Here is a 19,257-nt window from a genome sequence, read left to right as displayed (position 1 = left end):
CTTCACAACCGTTAAGGACGGGGGGGGGGGGGGGGGGGGGGCTGATTGTAGACTTCCATCTAAACTTTCTTCTATTCTCCAGCACAGAGGAATTATTTGCCAACTTTCCCCATTGTTCCCTGTATAAAGTGAATGTAAAACTGTGATGGGGACTCATTCAAATGTTAATATCTCATAATCTCTATAAATACAGTGTCTTCCATTTCAACATTTATACCAGCATACCACTTAGAATTGGGCATTATTTGGTCATGCTAGTGTTGAAATAAAGCGTTGATTTGGGAAAATTTCAGTACATCTATTACTCTGGTCTGGGGTTGCCATTATGAGGACCCGTCTCCACTCTGTCGGATGTCTGCCACACTCTCAGGCACCCTCGCTGTCATGCCTTCCAGGGACCTGGTCAGGCAGATCTGGCAACCCAGGCGGGACCTGGCAGAAAGAGAGAGGAAAAAAATAAAAAGAAGATTATGACAAACATATTTGAAAACGTCACAATGCTATGACCTAACCAAAATGGATCCACTTGAAATAATTGGATAATTGAAGTTGGAGAGTGAGGAGGTAATCTTATTCAAGATCTGTGTTTAGGGGGTAACGTTTTGAGACAACAGAAGTGAAGTGGGCCAGTGTTACAAGGGGTTCAGTCAACACTCAGCTAATATGATTAGTGAGGTCGTGACTGTCACCTTTCTCATCTTGCTCTGCCTAAACCAGCAACAGCAACACAGAACTCAAATCCCCTTCCGATTGGTTGGAAAGCAGGCTAGCAACAGTACAAGGCAAGCGTGTGCCACTGTGTGTTTATCCCTCTGTTCTTGTTCCTCACAATGATTACCTCCTAATCTCATTATAAATCAACGCTGAACAGCATAACACTCTGGTTACACTGATGGCAGTGTGTGTGTGTGTGTGTGTCATTTCACTTGTGCGTCCAATCAATGGGCCTCCAATTCGTGTGTGTATGTCTCACGTGTCTGTGAGTCCATAGGCCAGGTCCAGCATATCCATCTCCTCGTCAGTAATGGGGCCCAGCTTATTATACACATCTTCCTCAAAGATCAGGTGACAGGTAGAACAGGCCAGTGTCCCCTCACATGCACCTGACAGACAGACACAAACACACAGAGAGATCAAAACATCCCACAGAGTGAGAGAGCAGGCGAAACCTACAATAAACAACCGTATTAATTCACTTAACCACATTAACGTAACCCAACTCACCGAACCCATCGAAATCGAGGTCCTGGTCAATAATGACATCTAGGAGAGAGTCTCCAGGAGAGCCTTTGACAGAGATCTTCTCTCCATCTCGATTGATGAAGTGGACCGTCACCTTATTGTCAGCTCTGCACAGGAACAGACAAGGGTGCAATTACAGACAGTAGCTGTGGTCATGCTGGGGATTGGGAATAAATTGGATTAACATAACACTTTACAGATGCTCAAGGACTTTGCATTGTATGTGGGAAATGGGTAACTCCCATAGACTAGGTAACTCCCTCTCAGGACTTCGGTTGCGAATGTACAGGCTGTTTTTGAAGATGTATTGGTTTCGGGTTTCTGCACACAGATCCAATGGCTTTAGCGTTGACATCTATACCAGGATGTGTTGAACAATATTTCTACAGTCATTCCATACTCTACCGTGTGTAACTAGTCCCACAAGCAATCCAGCAATGTCCTAGTCCAACAACTGTTTAGAGATCCTGAACAAAGCCCTGGTTTGATGGCGCTTATCTGCCAGAATGACCAGTCAGTTGTACCTAGCTGTACAATGGTGACAGTTTGCAAATGAATTGGTTTGCACATGATTTTCAAATGATGAGATGTACATAAGGTTACAGGCAGTGTGTCATGGTTAATAAATTGATTAAATAGAACGGTGTGTTACTGAGGAAGTAGGTAGCTAGACAGATGGTTAACCTTTGCTCATCATTTTCAACCAGAAGTGGTTATTGAGTGACTTTTTCGTCACACTGCTGCTAGTTTGGAAGTTATGATTAAACACACAGTTCTAAGAAATGATTGCTACCTAGTTGGTTCGATCAAATACATCGAGTACTGACACAATGATTACGCAACAAGCCTTTCTGCTGAAGTTAGCCTTCAGGTATTGGCTTATTTGATGCGATACTAACAAGTTTGTTAACGTTAACTAGTTCATGTTAGGAAGAATGCTAAGGTAGCCAATATGACTAGCTAGCAAGTAGCCTAACTAAGCGTGGATACCTTTATAGCTAGCAGGTTAAGTACCTTTGGGGAAATGATAGATGACACGATTCCTTACCTAAGAGGTTGTGCGTTGGTGCTAAAATCCCTTACACGAATACAGGCCATTCTCTGACCGGCCAATGATAAGTTCCCCGACGTTGTGTTTGTTGCTGAAATGAGTGCTTCTGTTCGTCGTAGAGAATTTTCTCGGAACGAAACATGAAATAGTCTTCTTGCCGATGTCATCAGAGCCATTGCTTGGAGATGACGTTCAAAATCTAGCTTAAACGGCGGGGAAGAGAGTACGATTTCGCCTTGTATGAGACCGCTATACAGTCCTGACAAAACAAGCTAACTTCATGCTAAAATGGCTATATCTAGCCCTTTGCGTAACCAGCAGGCACTGCTGCTCGGTCGGTGTCACGTTGATTACATAACATCTTAGCTACTGCTTTATGGAGGCCATACTGCTACACGATCACTTTGGAAATAAAACCTGAAATATATCTAATTTGTTTCAATGAAATAAGCTTAGCCTCTGGACTATTTCAAAGGCAAAGCGCAAGATTTTACTTTTTTATTTAAAGATCTCAAAATAACTTCCTAGAAATATTCTGACATGCACTCTCACGTGACCTTACGTGACCAATCACAAGAGTTTTCTTGGGGTCTTTTTCGGGGCAGTGAATAGTTTTCTTGTATTCAAATGTATTATATCATGTATTCCATAATGTATCCAAATGTTAGCGCATGGTGCATGATGATTTTGAAAACTAGTTTTAAGTTGTCTACTGTGGTCTTGAAAAGTACTCTTATCCTCAAAATCTGTATATGAGCTGAAAGGGAAATTATTACTCAAAACTCATTATGGGAAGAATTAACTACCACAAGTCTCCTTTTCCATTCATACATAAGATTCTATATGGTGTAGCGTGCCAGATATGTGTTATCATTTTAGTGGCTTACACAGGGCAGTTTAAATGGAATAAAGTCATTTGATCAAATGTTACTGATATAAAAAAAAAACACGAATTCAATCAATACTGCTCGTGCTGGTGTGGAGTGGGTAACAGGTGCGCTATCTCGCTTATTAGCTGGATGCCTTGCCTGACAATGACTTCCAATCAAATCCCAAGTTAAAAAACATTGGGATATGGCGGCAATCCAAAATGTTTATAAAAAGGTGAAACGAGGTAGTCTTATTGACATTTTTTAATTTAAAAAAAATGGGATTGCTGCTGTTTCCCAATGTTCTTGAACTTGGGATTTCATTTGAACTGTTTGTGTTCATATCAGAGAGTATACACCCCTTATCATCTTTATTGCTGCAGCTGAATACTTATTGACCAGTGAGTCTTTCCTTTCCTCAAATCACTTTCTGAGTCTCCAGACCTCCACCTGTTCACCATACAGGTAAGTGAAATACAACTACGCACACTCAATACACACAAACAAAGACACACAGACTGAGCATCTGCTAAATGGCATATAGACAGTATATATATTATTTATAAAAGGATAACGTATTTGACACAGACACACATACACACAGTCAATGTAGGCTAGATACTCATGTACTTAGAACCCAATGTTAAATAGACTCTAAGGTTGAAACATGATCTAAGTGAAGGGAGAGGCTAAGGCACTGGTAAACTGGACAGGAACTGAGCAGAGGTACTTGGACTAAAAGGTAAGAGAGACAGTGAGACTTTTAGATTGAGAACAGTCACAGAGCACTAGCACAGCTGGATTCACCCTACAACCAACAGGTGAGATTACCTGTCTGAGATAGGTAGATACAGTATATACATTTAGACAGCATGTACATTTAGACACCATCAGTGTACCTATTCTCTCTCATCCATTTTTTCTCTTCTTTGCTACTTGTCTTGTTCACAGGATGTTGACGTTTACGTTGTTTTTTATTTAATTTAAATATATATATATATATTTATTTTTTAAGGGGTGGATCAGCTTAATATTGCGGAAAGAATGTTGCCTCCAATGTAATTGTCTGCATCATTTCCAATCCCCCACATTTTTTGGGTAAATATATATATCCATACACGCATGCATACATATACACATATATACATACACATACCTATATAGACATACATACTTTTTTAAAGAATATACCTTTATTATTATTCCCCGCAAAACCTACCACCGATCCCCCAATTGGAGTAAACTAATAAACACTTCTGCTTTTACCTTCAATTTATACATCTTATACACATTTTACAGACACAGTCTACTTTACAATAGTTCTCTCTTGTTTGTTCTTAGTCCTTCCTCTATTTCTGATGTCCATCCAGTTTGATTTCTATTTGTAACTGTGCTATTTCACAAAAGTTCCGAACCTATATACATTTTACAGATCCCGTATGCTTTACATTGTTTATCTTGTTATTAGTCCCATCCTTCAGCTCCATTCAACCCCTCCCATCTATCTCTCAACATCATCCATTTCGGATTTCTATTTGCCATATATTTTTCAACTGTGCTGTGATGCTTCACAAAATAATTGAACCTTCCTATTCTCATAGCTTCTACAGATTGTAAATTAAAAATATACATTTTTGCTAAAATAATTATTATATTATTGATTGATTGACTATGGATTTTCAAATCACCCAGTATTGCCATCTGTAGCGTTAGTTCTAGGCAAATGTTGCAATTCTTCAGCCATTCCTGGATCTGTGACCAAAAACGAGCTACATATGGACAATACTAAAATAAATGATCTAATGACTCTGCCTCCTCACAGCAGAATCTGCAGAGCTGGGAAGATTGTATCCCCCATATATGTAACATTCTATTAGTTGCAAGAATTTTGTATAGTAATTTAAATAGAAAAATTCGAAGTTTTGAATCCGGCGTTGTTTTGCGTATCAATTCATAAACCATGTGCCATGGAATGTGTACATCGAAAATCTCTTCCCAACTATTTTGCAATTTATATGACACAGCTGTCAGTTTTTTGGTCCTTAAATGAAATTGGTATATGTTTTTATTTATCACACTTTTCTTTAACCATTTATGTTCTTTAATACAGGGCCGACATACAAGTGTAACGGCAGCCTTCCTCCTCTTCATCTGAAGAGGAGGTGTAGCAGGGATCGGACCAAGACGCAGCGTAGTTCGTGTTCAACATGTTTAATAAAAGACGATAACGTGAACACTACACAAATACAAAATAACAAATGTGGCAAAACCGAAACAGTCCTATCTGGTGCAATGAACACAAAGACAGAAGACAACCACCCACAAACCCCAACACAAAACAAGCTACCTAAATATGGTTCCCAATCAGAGACAATGACTAACACCTGCCTCTGATTGAGAACCATATCAGGCCATACATAGAAACGGACAAACTAGACACACAACATAGAATGCCCACCCAGCTCACGTCCTGACCAACACTAAAACAAGGAAAACACAAAAGAACTATGGTCAGAACGTTACAACAAGTTCCTTACTTTTTTCCCCTTCTACTTGCCTCTTCCATTTTTGTGGTAATGCTGCAATTAATTGGTTGTAATTTTGGGTAGAGTAGACATTTCCATATGTCTGTGTTAGCTGCATGTGTGACAACTCCACCAGTCCTATTTATGATATCATTCACTAAAAGTATACCTTTTTTAAACATTTCTTCGATAAATACAGTTTTTTTATCAATTAGTATATTTGAATTTAACCACAATATTTGTTGTACTATTTGTTCCGTCCTTTCAGGTGGATTAAACTGAAATTGCAACCAACCTTCTAAGGCTTGTTTAAAAAATAAAGATATTTTGGAGATTATTTCCTTTTCAAACAACCGAAAGTGAGCAGGTGTAATCTGAATAAAGGGGAAAAGGCCCTTCTTGAATATAGGATGAGACATTCGTACCAATTGACTAGAGAACCAGTTTGGATTTAAGTATAACTTTTGTATGACTGATGCCTTTAGTGAGAGGTCTAATGCTTTAATATTTAATCATTTCTGCCCTCCGAATTCATATTCGTTATATAAATAGGCCCTTTTAATTTTATCTGGCTTGCCGTTCCAAATAAAATTGAATCTTTTTTGTTCCATAAGCAAATAGGTAAACTGTGATATAACTAAAGAGTTAATCAGGGTGATTTTTCCACAAATAGACAGGTATTTTCCTTTCCATGGTAGCAAGATCTTATCTATTTTTGCTAACTTTCTATATACATTTATTGGAGTGAGATCATTTCTTTCTTTTGGGATTTGTATACCGAGTATGTCCACATCTCCGTCAGACCATTTAATTGGTAAACTACATGGTAATGTAAAATGTGAATTTTTTAGTGATCCAATACGTAATAGGGTACATTTATCATAATTTGGTTTTAATCCAGAGAGGATAGCAAAAGTATCTAGATCCTCTAAGAGGCCGTGGAGAGACTCTAATTGTGGCTTTAAAAGAAAACATGAATCATCAGCTTACAATGACACCTTAGTTTTTAAGCCACGGATTTCTAATCCCTTAATATTATTGTTTGATATAATCTTAACAGCTAACATTTCGATGGCAATAATAAATAGATATGCCGATAGTGGACAACCTTGTTTCACTCCTCTAGATAGTTTAAAACGTTCTGAGATATAGCCATTATTTACTATTTTACACCTAGGGTTACTATACATAACTTTAACCCATTTTATAAGAGATTCCCCAAAATTGAAATATTCTAGGCATTTATATATAAACTCCAGTCGTACTTTATCAAAAGCCTTTTCAAAATCAGCTATGAAAACCAGGCCTGGTGTCCCCGATAATTATAGTGTTCTATTGTTTCCAGTACTTGTCTTATATTATCTCCAATGTATCGTCCATGTAAAAAACCTGTCTGATTAGGATGAATAATATCTGACAATACTTTTTTAATTCTATGCGCCAAGCATTTTGCTAGGATTTTTGCATCACAACACTGAAGGTCTCCAATTTTTTTAATGGACTGGATCTTTATATATACCACTTGGGTCCTGTTTCAGTAATAATGATATCAGACCTTCTTGTTGCGTGTCTGATAATCTAACATTTATATAGGAGTGGTTAAAACAAGCTAATAATGGTCCTTTGAGTATATCAAAAAAATGTTGTATACTTCCACTGGTATGCCATCCAGCCCTGGAGTTTTCCCATCCTTAAAGGCCCCAATTGCATCAAGCAGTTCCTCCTCTGTAATTTGGCCTTCACATGAGTCTTTCTGTACAGATGTCAATTTTACATTATTATTAGGAAAAAAATCCATACAATAAGTTTCAGTTAGTGGAGATGGAGGAGCCTGAAACGAAAACATATTCTTAAAGTACTTTACTTCCTCTTTCAAAATATCATTTGGTGAATCATGCGTGACTCCATCATTTGTAACAAGTTTTAATACATTTCTTTTGGTAGCATTTCTATATTGAAGATTGAAAAAGAATTTGGTGCATTTTTTCCCATATTTCATCCAGTCGCTTTATTTTTATAATATATTACACTGGATCTTTCTTGAATAAGTTCCTCCATTTCTTTTTGTTTTTCCTCTAACTTATTCTGTGCCTCTATGGTACCGTTTTTATTGCTGTCTAACTGTACTGTTAGTCCTTCAATTTCCTTTGTTAATATGGACTCTTTTGATCTAAATTGCTTTTGTTTTATAGATGAGTAGTGAATTGCATTGCCTCTAAAGGCACATTTAAAAGTGTCCCATACAATAAGGGGATCTGCTGTACCTATGTTATGTCTGAAAAAGTCAGTTATAAATTCTTCTGTCCTAGTTCTAAACAAGTTATCATCTAGTAGGCTTTGATTAAATTTCCAATATCCTCGCCCACGTGGAAATTCTGTAAGAGTAATATATATGCCAATTATGTGATGATCCGATCGCATTCTGTCCCCTATCAACACTTTTTAAACTTTTGGTGCCAGAGAGAATGGCATAAGAAAGTAGTCAAGACGACTAGCTTGATTAAGCCTCCGCCATGTATATCTCACTAGGTCAGGGTATTTAAGTCTATATATATACACTAATTCCAATATATCCATGACATTCATGATTTCCTGAAGTGCCTGAGGGTGATAGTTTGTAGTGTGATTTCCTTTCCGGTCCATAGAGGTATTTAAGACTGTATTAAAATCTCCCACCATAATAATAGAGTCTAGTGTTGCTTGTAGAGTTGATAAATTCTTATATATATTTTCAAAGAAGCTTGGATCATCATTATTCGGACTGTATGGGTTAATAAGCCTTATCTGTTTATTGTCCAATAACATATTTAAAATAATCCATCTAACTTGAGGATCTGTTTGGACAATTTGCACATTTGGATCAAAATTATTGTTAATTAAAACCATCACCCCTTTTGAATTTCTTTGCCCATGGGAGAAATATATTTCGCCCCCCCAGTTCTTTTTCCACAAAACTTCATCTAAAACTGTTGAATGGGTTTCCTGTAAACAATAGATATTATATTCCTTCTCTTTTAGCCAGGTAAATACTGATTGTCTTTTCTTATTATCTGCTAGGCCATTACAATTGTAACTGGCTATACTTATTTCACCACTTACCATAATGAGACACAACTTTCAATTATTTTTATCAAAATATATGTTTGTAAACGTACCATTAAAAAGTAACACGATGATTGAGTGTCTATATAGCTGTACCATGATATTTGCATTTCTACTAAGTAAACCTCCAATTGGTCCCTACTATTCCACCCGCTAAAAGCCCTCCTCATCCCGAGTTGGGTTGTCATCCCAATGCCCGGCAGACCACCCTCGACCCCCTGTATCCCATAGCCCATAACCGACTGGGATCCATCCTTTGAAAAGAGCACACAGTGCCATTTACCGAATTGAAGTAGATTAACTGCCAAATGCATTTCCATCGCCCTCACCTCGATTTGTATTATATATAGCTGTGGATCATCCTCTATTGTCCCTAACATCTTTAACTCCTTCGCAACAGTTGTGGGATACACACATACACCCACACACACTCAACCCTTACCCCCACACAACCATAAGCTCACTTTCTCAACAATTGCACCAACCCAGAGCCCAACTCAAGATAGGTCTTGATTTGCAAATGCACTTGCAGTTGCAGCTGCATGAGAAGGCCTGCAAGACCGCGCAAAAAAATGGGCAAAAATTGAGAGATTTTATTTACCATTGTCACATCCTAGATGATGGAGGTCAAATGTACACCTTTTCCCTGAAACACCCACAATACGGTCACCCGTATTGACCATATTCCCAAGCATCTCCATGCAGTCCGACTTTGATTTTGTGCCACTAGGGTCACAATAATATACCCCCTCTCTGAATGTCCGAGTGTGACCCCCTCCCCATGGGTTACTGCAGCTAGTGTTGCCAGCACTGCCACTGCCTGGGTGGGGGCACCCCACCAGAATCCCCACCGGCTAGGTACAAGGTCGTCAAGGTTCTCATTAGCAGCTTTGAGATTTTCCTTGTGTAGTATGCTCTCCCTTTAGGGGGCTTTGGCTTTGCAGGACCAACCCTGCCAAGCAGGCTCAGAATCTTGAGGGGGCAGTGCTCCTCTTGGTCTCTGACCTCATTTTGGCTGCATACAGACCGCTTACAGCAGGCACATAAAACAGTTAGGGACTTCTCCTTAGTATCTGGGTCATTCAGGTGGGTGTCTAGGGTATAGGGTCATGGACCGTACCATTAAAATAGGATCATAAATAAATAATTAGATATAATTTATTTTAAAAATGTTGTTCCCCATGATAGGACAATAATAACTCAAATGTATCATTTATTTTAAAACTGTTCCACCATGATAGGACAATAAATAAATAAGACATATAATTCATTATAAAAGTATATCCATCATCTGAACAACATTGAAAGCTCTCTCATACCCCGGCTCACAGCAATACAGTGGCTCTGGGATATGCAACCATTTCACTCACTCAACTTTCCAAACATAACAAATAAAATAAAAAATAAACACACATCACACCATCCACACATACTGTGCCTTCTGTTTACTTAGTTTTTATCTTCACTATGTTGAATTAGTGCTTGTGTGTTCAATTAGTTACAGTGGGGCAAAAAAGTATTTAGTCAGCTACCAATTGTGCAAGTTCTCCCACTTAAAAAGATGAGAGAGGCCTGTAATTTTCATCATAGGTACACTTCAACTATGACAGACAAAATGAGAAAAGAAATTTCCAGAAAATCACATTGTAGGATTTTTAATGAATTTATTTGCAAATTATGGTGGAAAATAAGTATTTGGTCACCTACAAACAAGCAAGATTTCTGGCTCTCACAGACCTGTAACTTCTTCTTTAAGAGGCTCCTCTGTCCTCCACTCGTTACCTGTATTAATGGCACCTGTTTGAACTTGTTATCAGTATAAAAGACACCTGTCCACAACCTCAAAGAGTCACACTCCAAACTCCACTATGGCCAAGACCAAAGAGCTGTCAAAGGACACCAGAAACAAAATTGTAGACCTGCACCAGGCTGGGAAGACTGAATCTGCAATAGGTAAGCAGCTTGGTTTGAAGAAATCAACTGTGGGAGCAATTATTAGGAAATGGAAGACATACAAGACCACTGATAATCTCCCTCGATCTGGGGCTCCACGCAAGATCTCACCCCGTGGGGTCAAAATGATCACAAGAACGGTGAGCAAAAATCCCAGAACCACACGAGGGGACCTAGTGAATGACCTGCAGAGAGCTGGGACCAAAGTAACAAAGCCTACCATCAGTAACACACTACGCCGCCAGGGACTCAAATCCTGCAGTGCCAGACGTGTCCCCCTGCTTAAGCCAGTACATGTCCAGGCCCGTCTGAAGTTTGCTAGAGAGCATTTGGATGATCCAGAAGAAGGTTGGGAGAATGTCATATGGTCAGATGAAACCAAAATATAACTTTTTGGTAAAAACTCAACTCGTCGTGTTTGGAGGACAAAGAATGCTGAGTTGCATCCAAAGAACACCATACCTACTGTGAAGCATGGGGGTGGAAACATCATGCTTTGGGGCTGTTTTTCTGCAAAGGGACCAGGACGACTGATCCGTGTAAAGGACAGAATGAATGGGGCCATGTATCGAGATTTTGAGTGAAAACCTCCTTCCATCAGCAAGGGCATTGAAGATGAAACGTGGCTGGTCTTTCAGCATGACAATGATCCCAAACACACCGCCCGGGCAACGAAGGAGTGGCTTCGTAAGAAGCATTTCAAGGTCCTGGAGTGGCCTAGCCAGTCTCCAGATCTCAACCCCATAGAAAATCTCTGGAGGGAGTTGAAAGTCCGTGTTGCCCAGCAACAGCCCCAAAACATCACTGCTCTAGAGGAGATATGCATGGAGGAATGGGCCAAAATACCAGCAACAGTGTGTGAAAACCTTGTGAAGACTTACAGAAAACGTTTGACCTCTGTCATTGCCAACAAAGGGTATATAACAAAGTATTGAGATAAACTTTTGTTATTGACCAAATACTTATTTTCCACCATAATTTGCAAATAAATAAATTAAAAATCCTACAATGTGATTTTCTGGATTTTTTTTTTCTCATTTTGTCTGTCATAGTTGAAGTGTACCTATGATGAAAATTACAGGCCTCTCATCTTTTTAAGTGGGAGAACTTGCACAATTGGTGGCTGACTAAATACTTTTTTGCCCCACTGTATATGTGAAGATATACAGTATAGAAAAGCTATATTTTTTTATTGTATTGTTACAATCCATAACCGGGCTAGAATTGTGTTTATTTTCCTCATCTATGAGAACTTTGTAGCTTTTAAAATAACCATGGAGTAGTCTTTGTGTCTCTGAACAACTGGTTATCAATATATAGTTTATCAACGACGAGAGCTACTCGTTTCGCTTTGAATCTATTTTCTTTGAAAATTGGAAACAGAACTTTACGCCGTTCTGCAATTTCCTTCGGAAACTGATCATTCATGCCAATTTTGGTCGTTTACATTGTTGCTCCTGGCTTTGTCAAGTAAGAATCTGAAAGTTTTGAATGTTTCTTTTTTTTGACAGACGAGATTCCTCAAATTGAGAATAACTGAAATATTACAGTATAGGCTGCTTATGCAAAATTACTACATTTCACTATATCAATGGACTGTAACGTTGGACTTATTCTTGACATTGATTTTGCTCTTGTGAACTTTGTTACAATAAATTCTTATCATGCTAGACTATTTTTCTGGCACAGTAGTTAATAATTGTACCAATAGGACAGCGGTTCCTTCTCTATGTATGTTCTTATCTGATCAAAATAAGCGCATGCCTTGTATAACAAGGTCAAAGTTCAAGGGCAGTGTGTTTGTGGGCTGGTATGCATGCATGTAGGGTGTGCGTGCCCGTGTGCATGTGTGTGCCCGTGTGCATCAGCATGTTCATTTTTGAGAGTGTGTGTGTGTATGTATGAATCTGACCCTGCCTCCCCCCACTTTTGCTCTAGATTATAATATTTACTGATTGTATGATGTGTCCCCCCAGGTCTACATGCTGCCCCACTGAGGGATCATGTAGTGTCATCCCCTAGAGGTAGGCTTCAGGATCGCAAGGTCCTGGTTCTGCCCCGGAGCGTCCCAGTGGAGGAACGCAGACAGGGAACAGAGCCCTCCAGACGCTTCATCATGGACCTGAACACCGGCCTCGTCAAGGAACACGTCAGTGAGATGGACAGGAGAGTGGCACCAAGTACAGGGCTTTGAAATGTTACATTATCCACAAATGGTATATATTTTTTACATTTTGGGTTTTATATATTGTCTTTCTCCCCTGGACACAGTAAGCACAGGTTTTCTAGCAGTCCTACAGACATTAGCTTTGGAAGCTAAGGCTTGCTGAAAACAGTGTAACTGATATGGGTGAAAACAGTGTAACAGATATGGGTGAAAACAGTGTAACTGATATGGGTGAAAACAGTGTAACAGCTATGGCTGAAAACAGTGTTACAGCTATGGGTGAAAACAGTGTAACAGCTATGGCTGAAAACAGTGTAACTGATATGGGTGAAAACAGTGTAACAGCTATGGCTGAAAACAGTGTAACTGATATGGGTGAAAACAGTGTAACAGATATGGCTGAAAACAGTGTAACTGATATGGGTGAAAACAGTGTAACAGCTATGGCTGAAAACAGTGTAACTGATATGGGTGAAAACAGTGTTACAGCTATGGGTGAAAACAGTGTAACTGATATGGGTGAAAACAGTGTTACAGCTATGGCTGAAAACAGTGTAACAGATATGGGTGAAAACAGTGTAACAGATATGGGTGAAAACAGTGTAACTGATATGGGTGAAAACAGTGTAACAGATATGGGTGAAAACAGTGTAACTGATATGGGTGAAAACAGTGTAACTGATATGGGTGAAAACAGTGTAACAGATATGGGTGAAAACAGTGTAACTGATATGGCTGAAAACAGTGTAACAGATATGGGTGAAAACAGTGTAACTGATATGGGTGAAAACAGTGTAACAGATATGGGTGAAAACAGTGTAACTGATATGGCTGAAAACAGTGTTACAGCTATGGGTGAAAACAGTGTTACAGCTATGGCTGAAAACAGTGTAACAGATATGGGTGAAAACAGTGTTACAGCTATGGGTGAAAACAGTGTTACAGCTATGGGTGAAAACAGTGTTACAGCTATGGCTGAAAACAGTGTAACAGATATGGGTGAAAACAGTGTTACAGCTATGGGTGAAAACAGTGTTACAGCTATGGGTGAAAACAGTGTTACAGCTATGGCTGAAAACAGTGTAACAGATATGGGTGAAAACAGTGTTACAGCTATGGGTGAAAACAGTGTTACAGCTATGGGTGAAAACAGTGTTACAGCTATGGCTGAAAACAGTGTAACAGATATGGGTGAAAACAGTGTAACTGATATGGCTGAAAACAGTGTTACAGCTATGGGTGAAAACAGTGTTACAGCTATGGCTGAAAACAGTGTAACAGATATGGGTGAAAACAGTGTTACAGCTATGGGTGAAAACAGTGTTACAGCTATGGGTGAAAACAGTGTTACAGCTATGGCTGAAAACAGTGTAACAGATATGGGTGAAAACAGTGTAACTGATATGGCTGAAAACAGTGTTACAGCTATGGGTGAAAACAGTGTTACAGCTATGGCTGAAAACAGTGTAACAGATATGGGTGAAAACAGTGTAACAGATATGGGTGAAAACAGTGTAACTGATATGGGTGAAAACAGTGTAACAGATATGGGTGAAAACAGTGTAACTGATATGGGTGAAAACAGTGTAACAGATATGGGTGAAAACAGTGTAACAGATATGGGTGAAAACAGTGTAACTGATATGGGTGAAAACAGTGTAACAGATATGGGTGAAAACAGTGTAACAGATATGGGTGAAAACAGTGTTACAGCTATGGGTGAAAACAGTGTTACAGCTATGGGTGAAAACAGTGTTACAGCTATGGCTGAAAACAGTGTAACAGATATGGGTGAAAACAGTGTAACAGATATGGGTGAAAACAGTGTAACTGATATGGGTGAAAACAGTGTAACAGATATGGGTGAAAACAGTGTAACTGATATGGGTGAAAACAGTGTAACAGATATGGGTGAAAACAGTGTAACTGATATGGCTGAAAACAGTGTTACAGCTATGGGTGAAAACAGTGTTACAGCTATGGCTGAAAACAGTGTAACAGATATGGGTGAAAACAGTGTTACAGCTATGGGTGAAAACAGTGTTACAGCTATGGGTGAAAACAGTGTTACAGATATGGGTGAAAACAGTGTTACAGCTATGGGTGAAAACAGTGTAACAGATATGGGTGAAAACAGTGTTACAGCTATGGGTGAAAACAGTGTAACAGCTATGGGTGAAAACAGTGTTACAGCTATGGCTGAAAACAGTGTTACAGCTATGGGTGAAAACAGTGTTACAGCTATGGCTGAAAACAGTGTAACAGATATGGGTGAAAACAGTGTTACAGCTATGGGTGAAAACAGTGTTACAGCTATGGGTGAAAACAGTGTTACAGCTATGGCTGAAAACAGTGTAACAGATATGGGTGAAAACAGTGTTACAGCTATGGGTGAAAACAGTGTTACAGCTATGGGTGAAAACAGTGTTACAGCTATGGCTGAAAACAGTGTAACAGATATGGGTGAAAACAGTGTTACAGCTATGGGTGAAAACAGTGTTACAGCTATGGGTGAAAACAGTGTTACAGCTATGGCTGAAAACAGTGTAACAGATATGGGTGAAAACAGTGTTACAGCTATGGGTGAAAACAGTGTTACAGATATGGGTGAAAACAGTGTTACAGCTATGGGTGAAAACAGTGTAACAGATATGGGTGAAAACAGTGTTACAGCTATGGGTGAAAACAGTGTAACAGATATGGGTGAAAACAGTGTTACAGCTATGGGTGAAAACAGTGTTACAGATATGGGTGAAAACAGTGTTACAGCTATGGGTGAAAACAGTGTAACAGATATGGGTGAAAACAGTGTTACAGCTATGGGTGAAAACAGTGTTACAGCTATGGGTGAAAACAGTGTAACTGATATTGCTGAAAACAGTGTAACTGATATTGCTGAAAACAGTGTAACAGAGTAACTGATATTGCTGAAAACAGTGTAACTGATATTGCTGAAAACAGTGTAACAGATGTTGTGTCTGTATATTTCTCTCTCTCTCTAGTGTCCGTTCCTCCCTCTGTGGATGAGTTCAGACAGGGAACCGAGAAATCCCAGAAGACTCTGGTGGACATCAGGAGCGGACGCATCATCAAACCTGTCGGAGAGATGGAGAGAAGCATGATAATGACTCCTCAGGGTGAGAGAGTGTGTGTTTATGTGTGTATTTGTAATAGAGAGAGAATATACTAAAATGTTCTTGAGCACTTAACCCATGTATTTTCAATCCAGAGCCTATGGAGGTCCCAGTCCAGAGGAGAGTGGGAGGATGGGTGAGGGCTGATGTTCTGCCCGGGAGTCTCCCAGTGGAGGAACGCAGACAGGGAACAGAGCCCTCCAGACGCTTCATCATGGACCTGAACACCGGCCTCGTCAAGGAACACATCAGTGAGATGGACAGGAGAGTGGCACCAGGTACAGGGCATTGAAATGTTACATTATCCAGAAATTTGATTTATTTTTTACATTTGGGGTTTTATATATTGTCTTTCTCCCCTGCTCATCTCCTCTCCAGTGTACACTCCTTCCTCTGTGGATGAGTTCAGACAGGGAACCGAGAACTCCCAGAAAACTCTGGTGGACATCAGGAGCGGACGCATCATCAGGCCTGTTGGAGAGATGGAGAGAAGCAATAAACAGATACCTCAGGATGAGACAGATTCCAAAGTACAACAGAAGTTTTTCTTTTTGATATACACTAAATATATATATACCTATATATATTCATATCCATATCTAAAAGCCTGTCCACTTGAATTGCTTATTCAGTGGCCCTCTCCTTCTCCCTGTAGATGTGAGGCTGGTCGAGGATGAGGTCCGGAGTGTCCCAGTGGAGGAACGTAGACAGGGAACAGAGCTCTCCAGACGATTCATTATGAACCTGAACACCGGCCTAGTCAAGGAACATATCAGCGAGATGGACAGGAGAGTGGCACCAGGTACAGGGCTTTGAAATGTTAAATTTTTCTGAAATTGTAATCTCTAAAAAAGGAAATAACTAATTGAAGAAGTATTTAGGGTTATATACACTGTGTGTACAAAACATTAAGAACACCTTCCTAATATTGAGTTGCACCCCCCCTTTTTCCCTCAGTACAGTCTCAATTCGTTGGGACATGGACTCTACAAGGTGTTAAAAGCATCCCACAGGGATCCTGGCCAATGTTGACTCCAATGCTTCCCACAGTTGTGTCAAGTTGGCTGGATTTCCTTTGGGAGGTGGACCATTGTTGATACACACAGGAAACTGTTGAGCATGAAAAACCCAGCAGCATTGCAGTTCTTGACACAAACTGGTGCGCCTGGCACATACTACCATACCCCGTTCAAAGGCACTTAAATATTTTGTCTTGCCAATTCCCACTCTGAATGGCACACATACACAACCCATGTCTTAATTGTCTCAAGACTTAAAAATCCTTCTTTAACCTGTCTCCTCCTCTTCATCTAAGCTGATTGAAGTGGATTTAACAAAGGACATCAGTAAGGGATCATAGCTTTCACCTGGATTCATCTGGTCAGTCTATGTCATGGTAAGGTGTTCATAATGTTTTGTACACTCAGTGTATATTCTCTTTCTCTCTCTCCAGTGTACACTCCTTACTCTGTGGATGAGTTCAGACAGGGAACCGAGAACTCCCAGAAAACTCTGGTGGACATCAGGAGTGGACGCATCATTAGGCCTGTTGGAGAGATGGAGAGAAGCATGAAACTGACACCTCAGGGTGAGAGAGTGTTTGTGTGTACAGTATGTGTGTGTGTGTGTACAGTTTGTGTGTGTTTGTGTACTGATGGAGTATGCTTGCTGTCCTTCTCCCTGTAGATGGCAGGCTGGTGAGTGCTAAGGCTGAGATTCATTCAGAGAAAGAGTGTGTTGGTGAGGTCATCGATGGCCACTGCTATCAGTTCAACCCCACACTAATGACCTTCAGTGAGGCAGAGGTGAAATATACACCCAGTCAGTCATATTCGCTTTTCTCTTAAACAAACAGCTGTCCTAATATTTGTGTGTGTGTGTGTGCGTCCAGTCCTCCTGCAGAATTCTCTCCCCTCACTGACACCTGGCCTCCGTAACCAACGGCGACCTGCACTCCCGCCCGGTCTCCATGGTGACCAGGGCCACCAAGAGTCGTGAAGGTCAGTATTCCATGACCCTCTCAATCTTGTTCAATCAGAATGTCTAATAGTAACCAAGCCATTTTCCAAGAGTTTTAATGGTGTGTATGTGTGTGTGTGTTGTGACCCCTGCAGGATAAGCAGTCAGAGTGGACCGACGGGTCCGCCTGGGGCTACAGTGACTGGATGCCCGGTCACCCAGACACACAGACAGACAAGCAGGCTTGTCTGGAGATGTTCAGAATTGGTGAGACTCATACCTTTAAAAATATTTTATATCTATATTGACAACTTTTTAAGTATTAACAATATAATATTTTCTAAGTCACAGTGCTATCAATAACAGGTTATATTGTGAAATGCTACCTTGGAGACTGTTGATAAATAAGGCTATAAATCATAAAAAGTCTGGGAAGGACCCAGATGAACTTGGTTTTGGTTATGAGAGCATGTTGTATTATAAGATTTCTGTTCTTTCATGACCATAACATTCTGATACTGTTTTAATCAACAGGTCTATTAGACACAATCAAAGTTAGATCCTTAAAATTGGATTATATGGTATATGAGTGGTTCATTTAACAACATTGTCATTTGTTCCCTCTCCCAGGTGAGAGCTTGTGGACAGCAGTGGACTGTGAACTGAAGAGAGCTTCCATCTGCTCCTTTCCCATGGCAGCATAAGAGGCCTGCACTAACAGTAGAATTAGAATAAGTAGAATGGACATTACAATGCACTATGAAAGGGACTGGTCACTCGATGGCAAGTTGCAACATACATTGAAGGCAACAAAACCTGATGGAGACTAACACAATAGGAATGTTAAATTACACCCCCCCCCCCCCCCCCCCCCCCCATTGGTAGTGATATCAGGTCTCACCAGTAACCAAGTGATGTCAACACATGAAGTGTTCTATTGAAGTGTTCTATTCTGTCACCATCTTGAGTGACATTAAAAAACACATGGATTTTAAAAAAATATACCCATTCTACACATTCTGTTTCCATGCAGTAATCCTGTGAACCATAAAACATCTGCATCCTGTTTGTATTAAGTTGTATGTCCTCCCTTCTTAAAATAAAAACGGAGCATTTTACATGGTGTGTCTCTTGTGTTCATTGTGAAATGAAAACAGCTGGAGATGTGTTCTGCCTGAAGCTGTTTCAATGATGCTTCAGCAACCGGTCCAAAGACTTCCCCTACTCCAACTGTCTGAATACTGTTTGAATAGTA

General features: G+C 39.9%; 1 protein-coding gene, 1 long non-coding RNA gene and 1 pseudogene across 2 annotated transcripts; 1 reads left to right on the top strand and 2 right to left on the bottom strand.

Annotated features, from left to right (window-relative positions):
- On the bottom strand, positions 1-2,630 carry LOC120051437 (adrenodoxin-like). Its single transcript, XM_038998304.1, has 4 exons — positions 2,291-2,630; positions 1,225-1,349; positions 974-1,103; positions 1-432 (listed from the first exon to the last, which is right to left on the bottom strand). Exons 1-4 carry the CDS (start codon positions 2,467-2,469, stop codon positions 324-326), a joined length of 543 nt encoding a protein of 180 aa, XP_038854232.1. The 5' UTR covers positions 2,470-2,630; the 3' UTR covers positions 1-323.
- Positions 2,631-12,593: 9,963 nt separating this feature from the next.
- On the top strand, positions 12,594-19,120 carry LOC120051442 (annotated as a pseudogene).
- LOC120051444 lies at positions 15,698-18,868 on the bottom strand. The gene is made up of 4 exons (XR_005477262.1): positions 17,511-18,868; positions 16,621-16,799; positions 16,120-16,514; positions 15,698-16,004 (listed from the first exon to the last, which is right to left on the bottom strand). It is a non-coding gene; the product is annotated as an uncharacterized LOC120051444 (long non-coding RNA).
- Positions 19,121-19,257: the final 137 nt, after the last annotated feature.

This window comes from Salvelinus namaycush, chromosome 7, assembly GCF_016432855.1.
Source record: "Salvelinus namaycush isolate Seneca chromosome 7, SaNama_1.0, whole genome shotgun sequence".
Taxonomy (NCBI): Eukaryota; Metazoa; Chordata; class Actinopteri; order Salmoniformes; family Salmonidae; genus Salvelinus; species Salvelinus namaycush.
Note: the sequence above shows the minus strand (reverse complement) of the source record. Positions and strands in the feature narration are given on the sequence as shown.

Bases quoted from the DNA above. Each gene is read 5' to 3' on its own strand.
- LOC120051437 (XM_038998304.1), bottom strand. From the start codon at position 2,469: ATGGCTCTGATGACATCGGCAAGAAGACTATTTCATGTTTCGTTCCGA. The intron at 1,350-2,290 runs GTAAGGAATCGT...GTTCCTGTGCAG, and splicing joins ACCAACGCACAACCTCTTAG to AGCTGACAATAAGGTGACGG. The intron at 1,104-1,224 runs GTGAGTTGGGTT...TCTGTCTGTCAG, and splicing joins CCTCGATTTCGATGGGTTCG to GTGCATGTGAGGGGACACTG.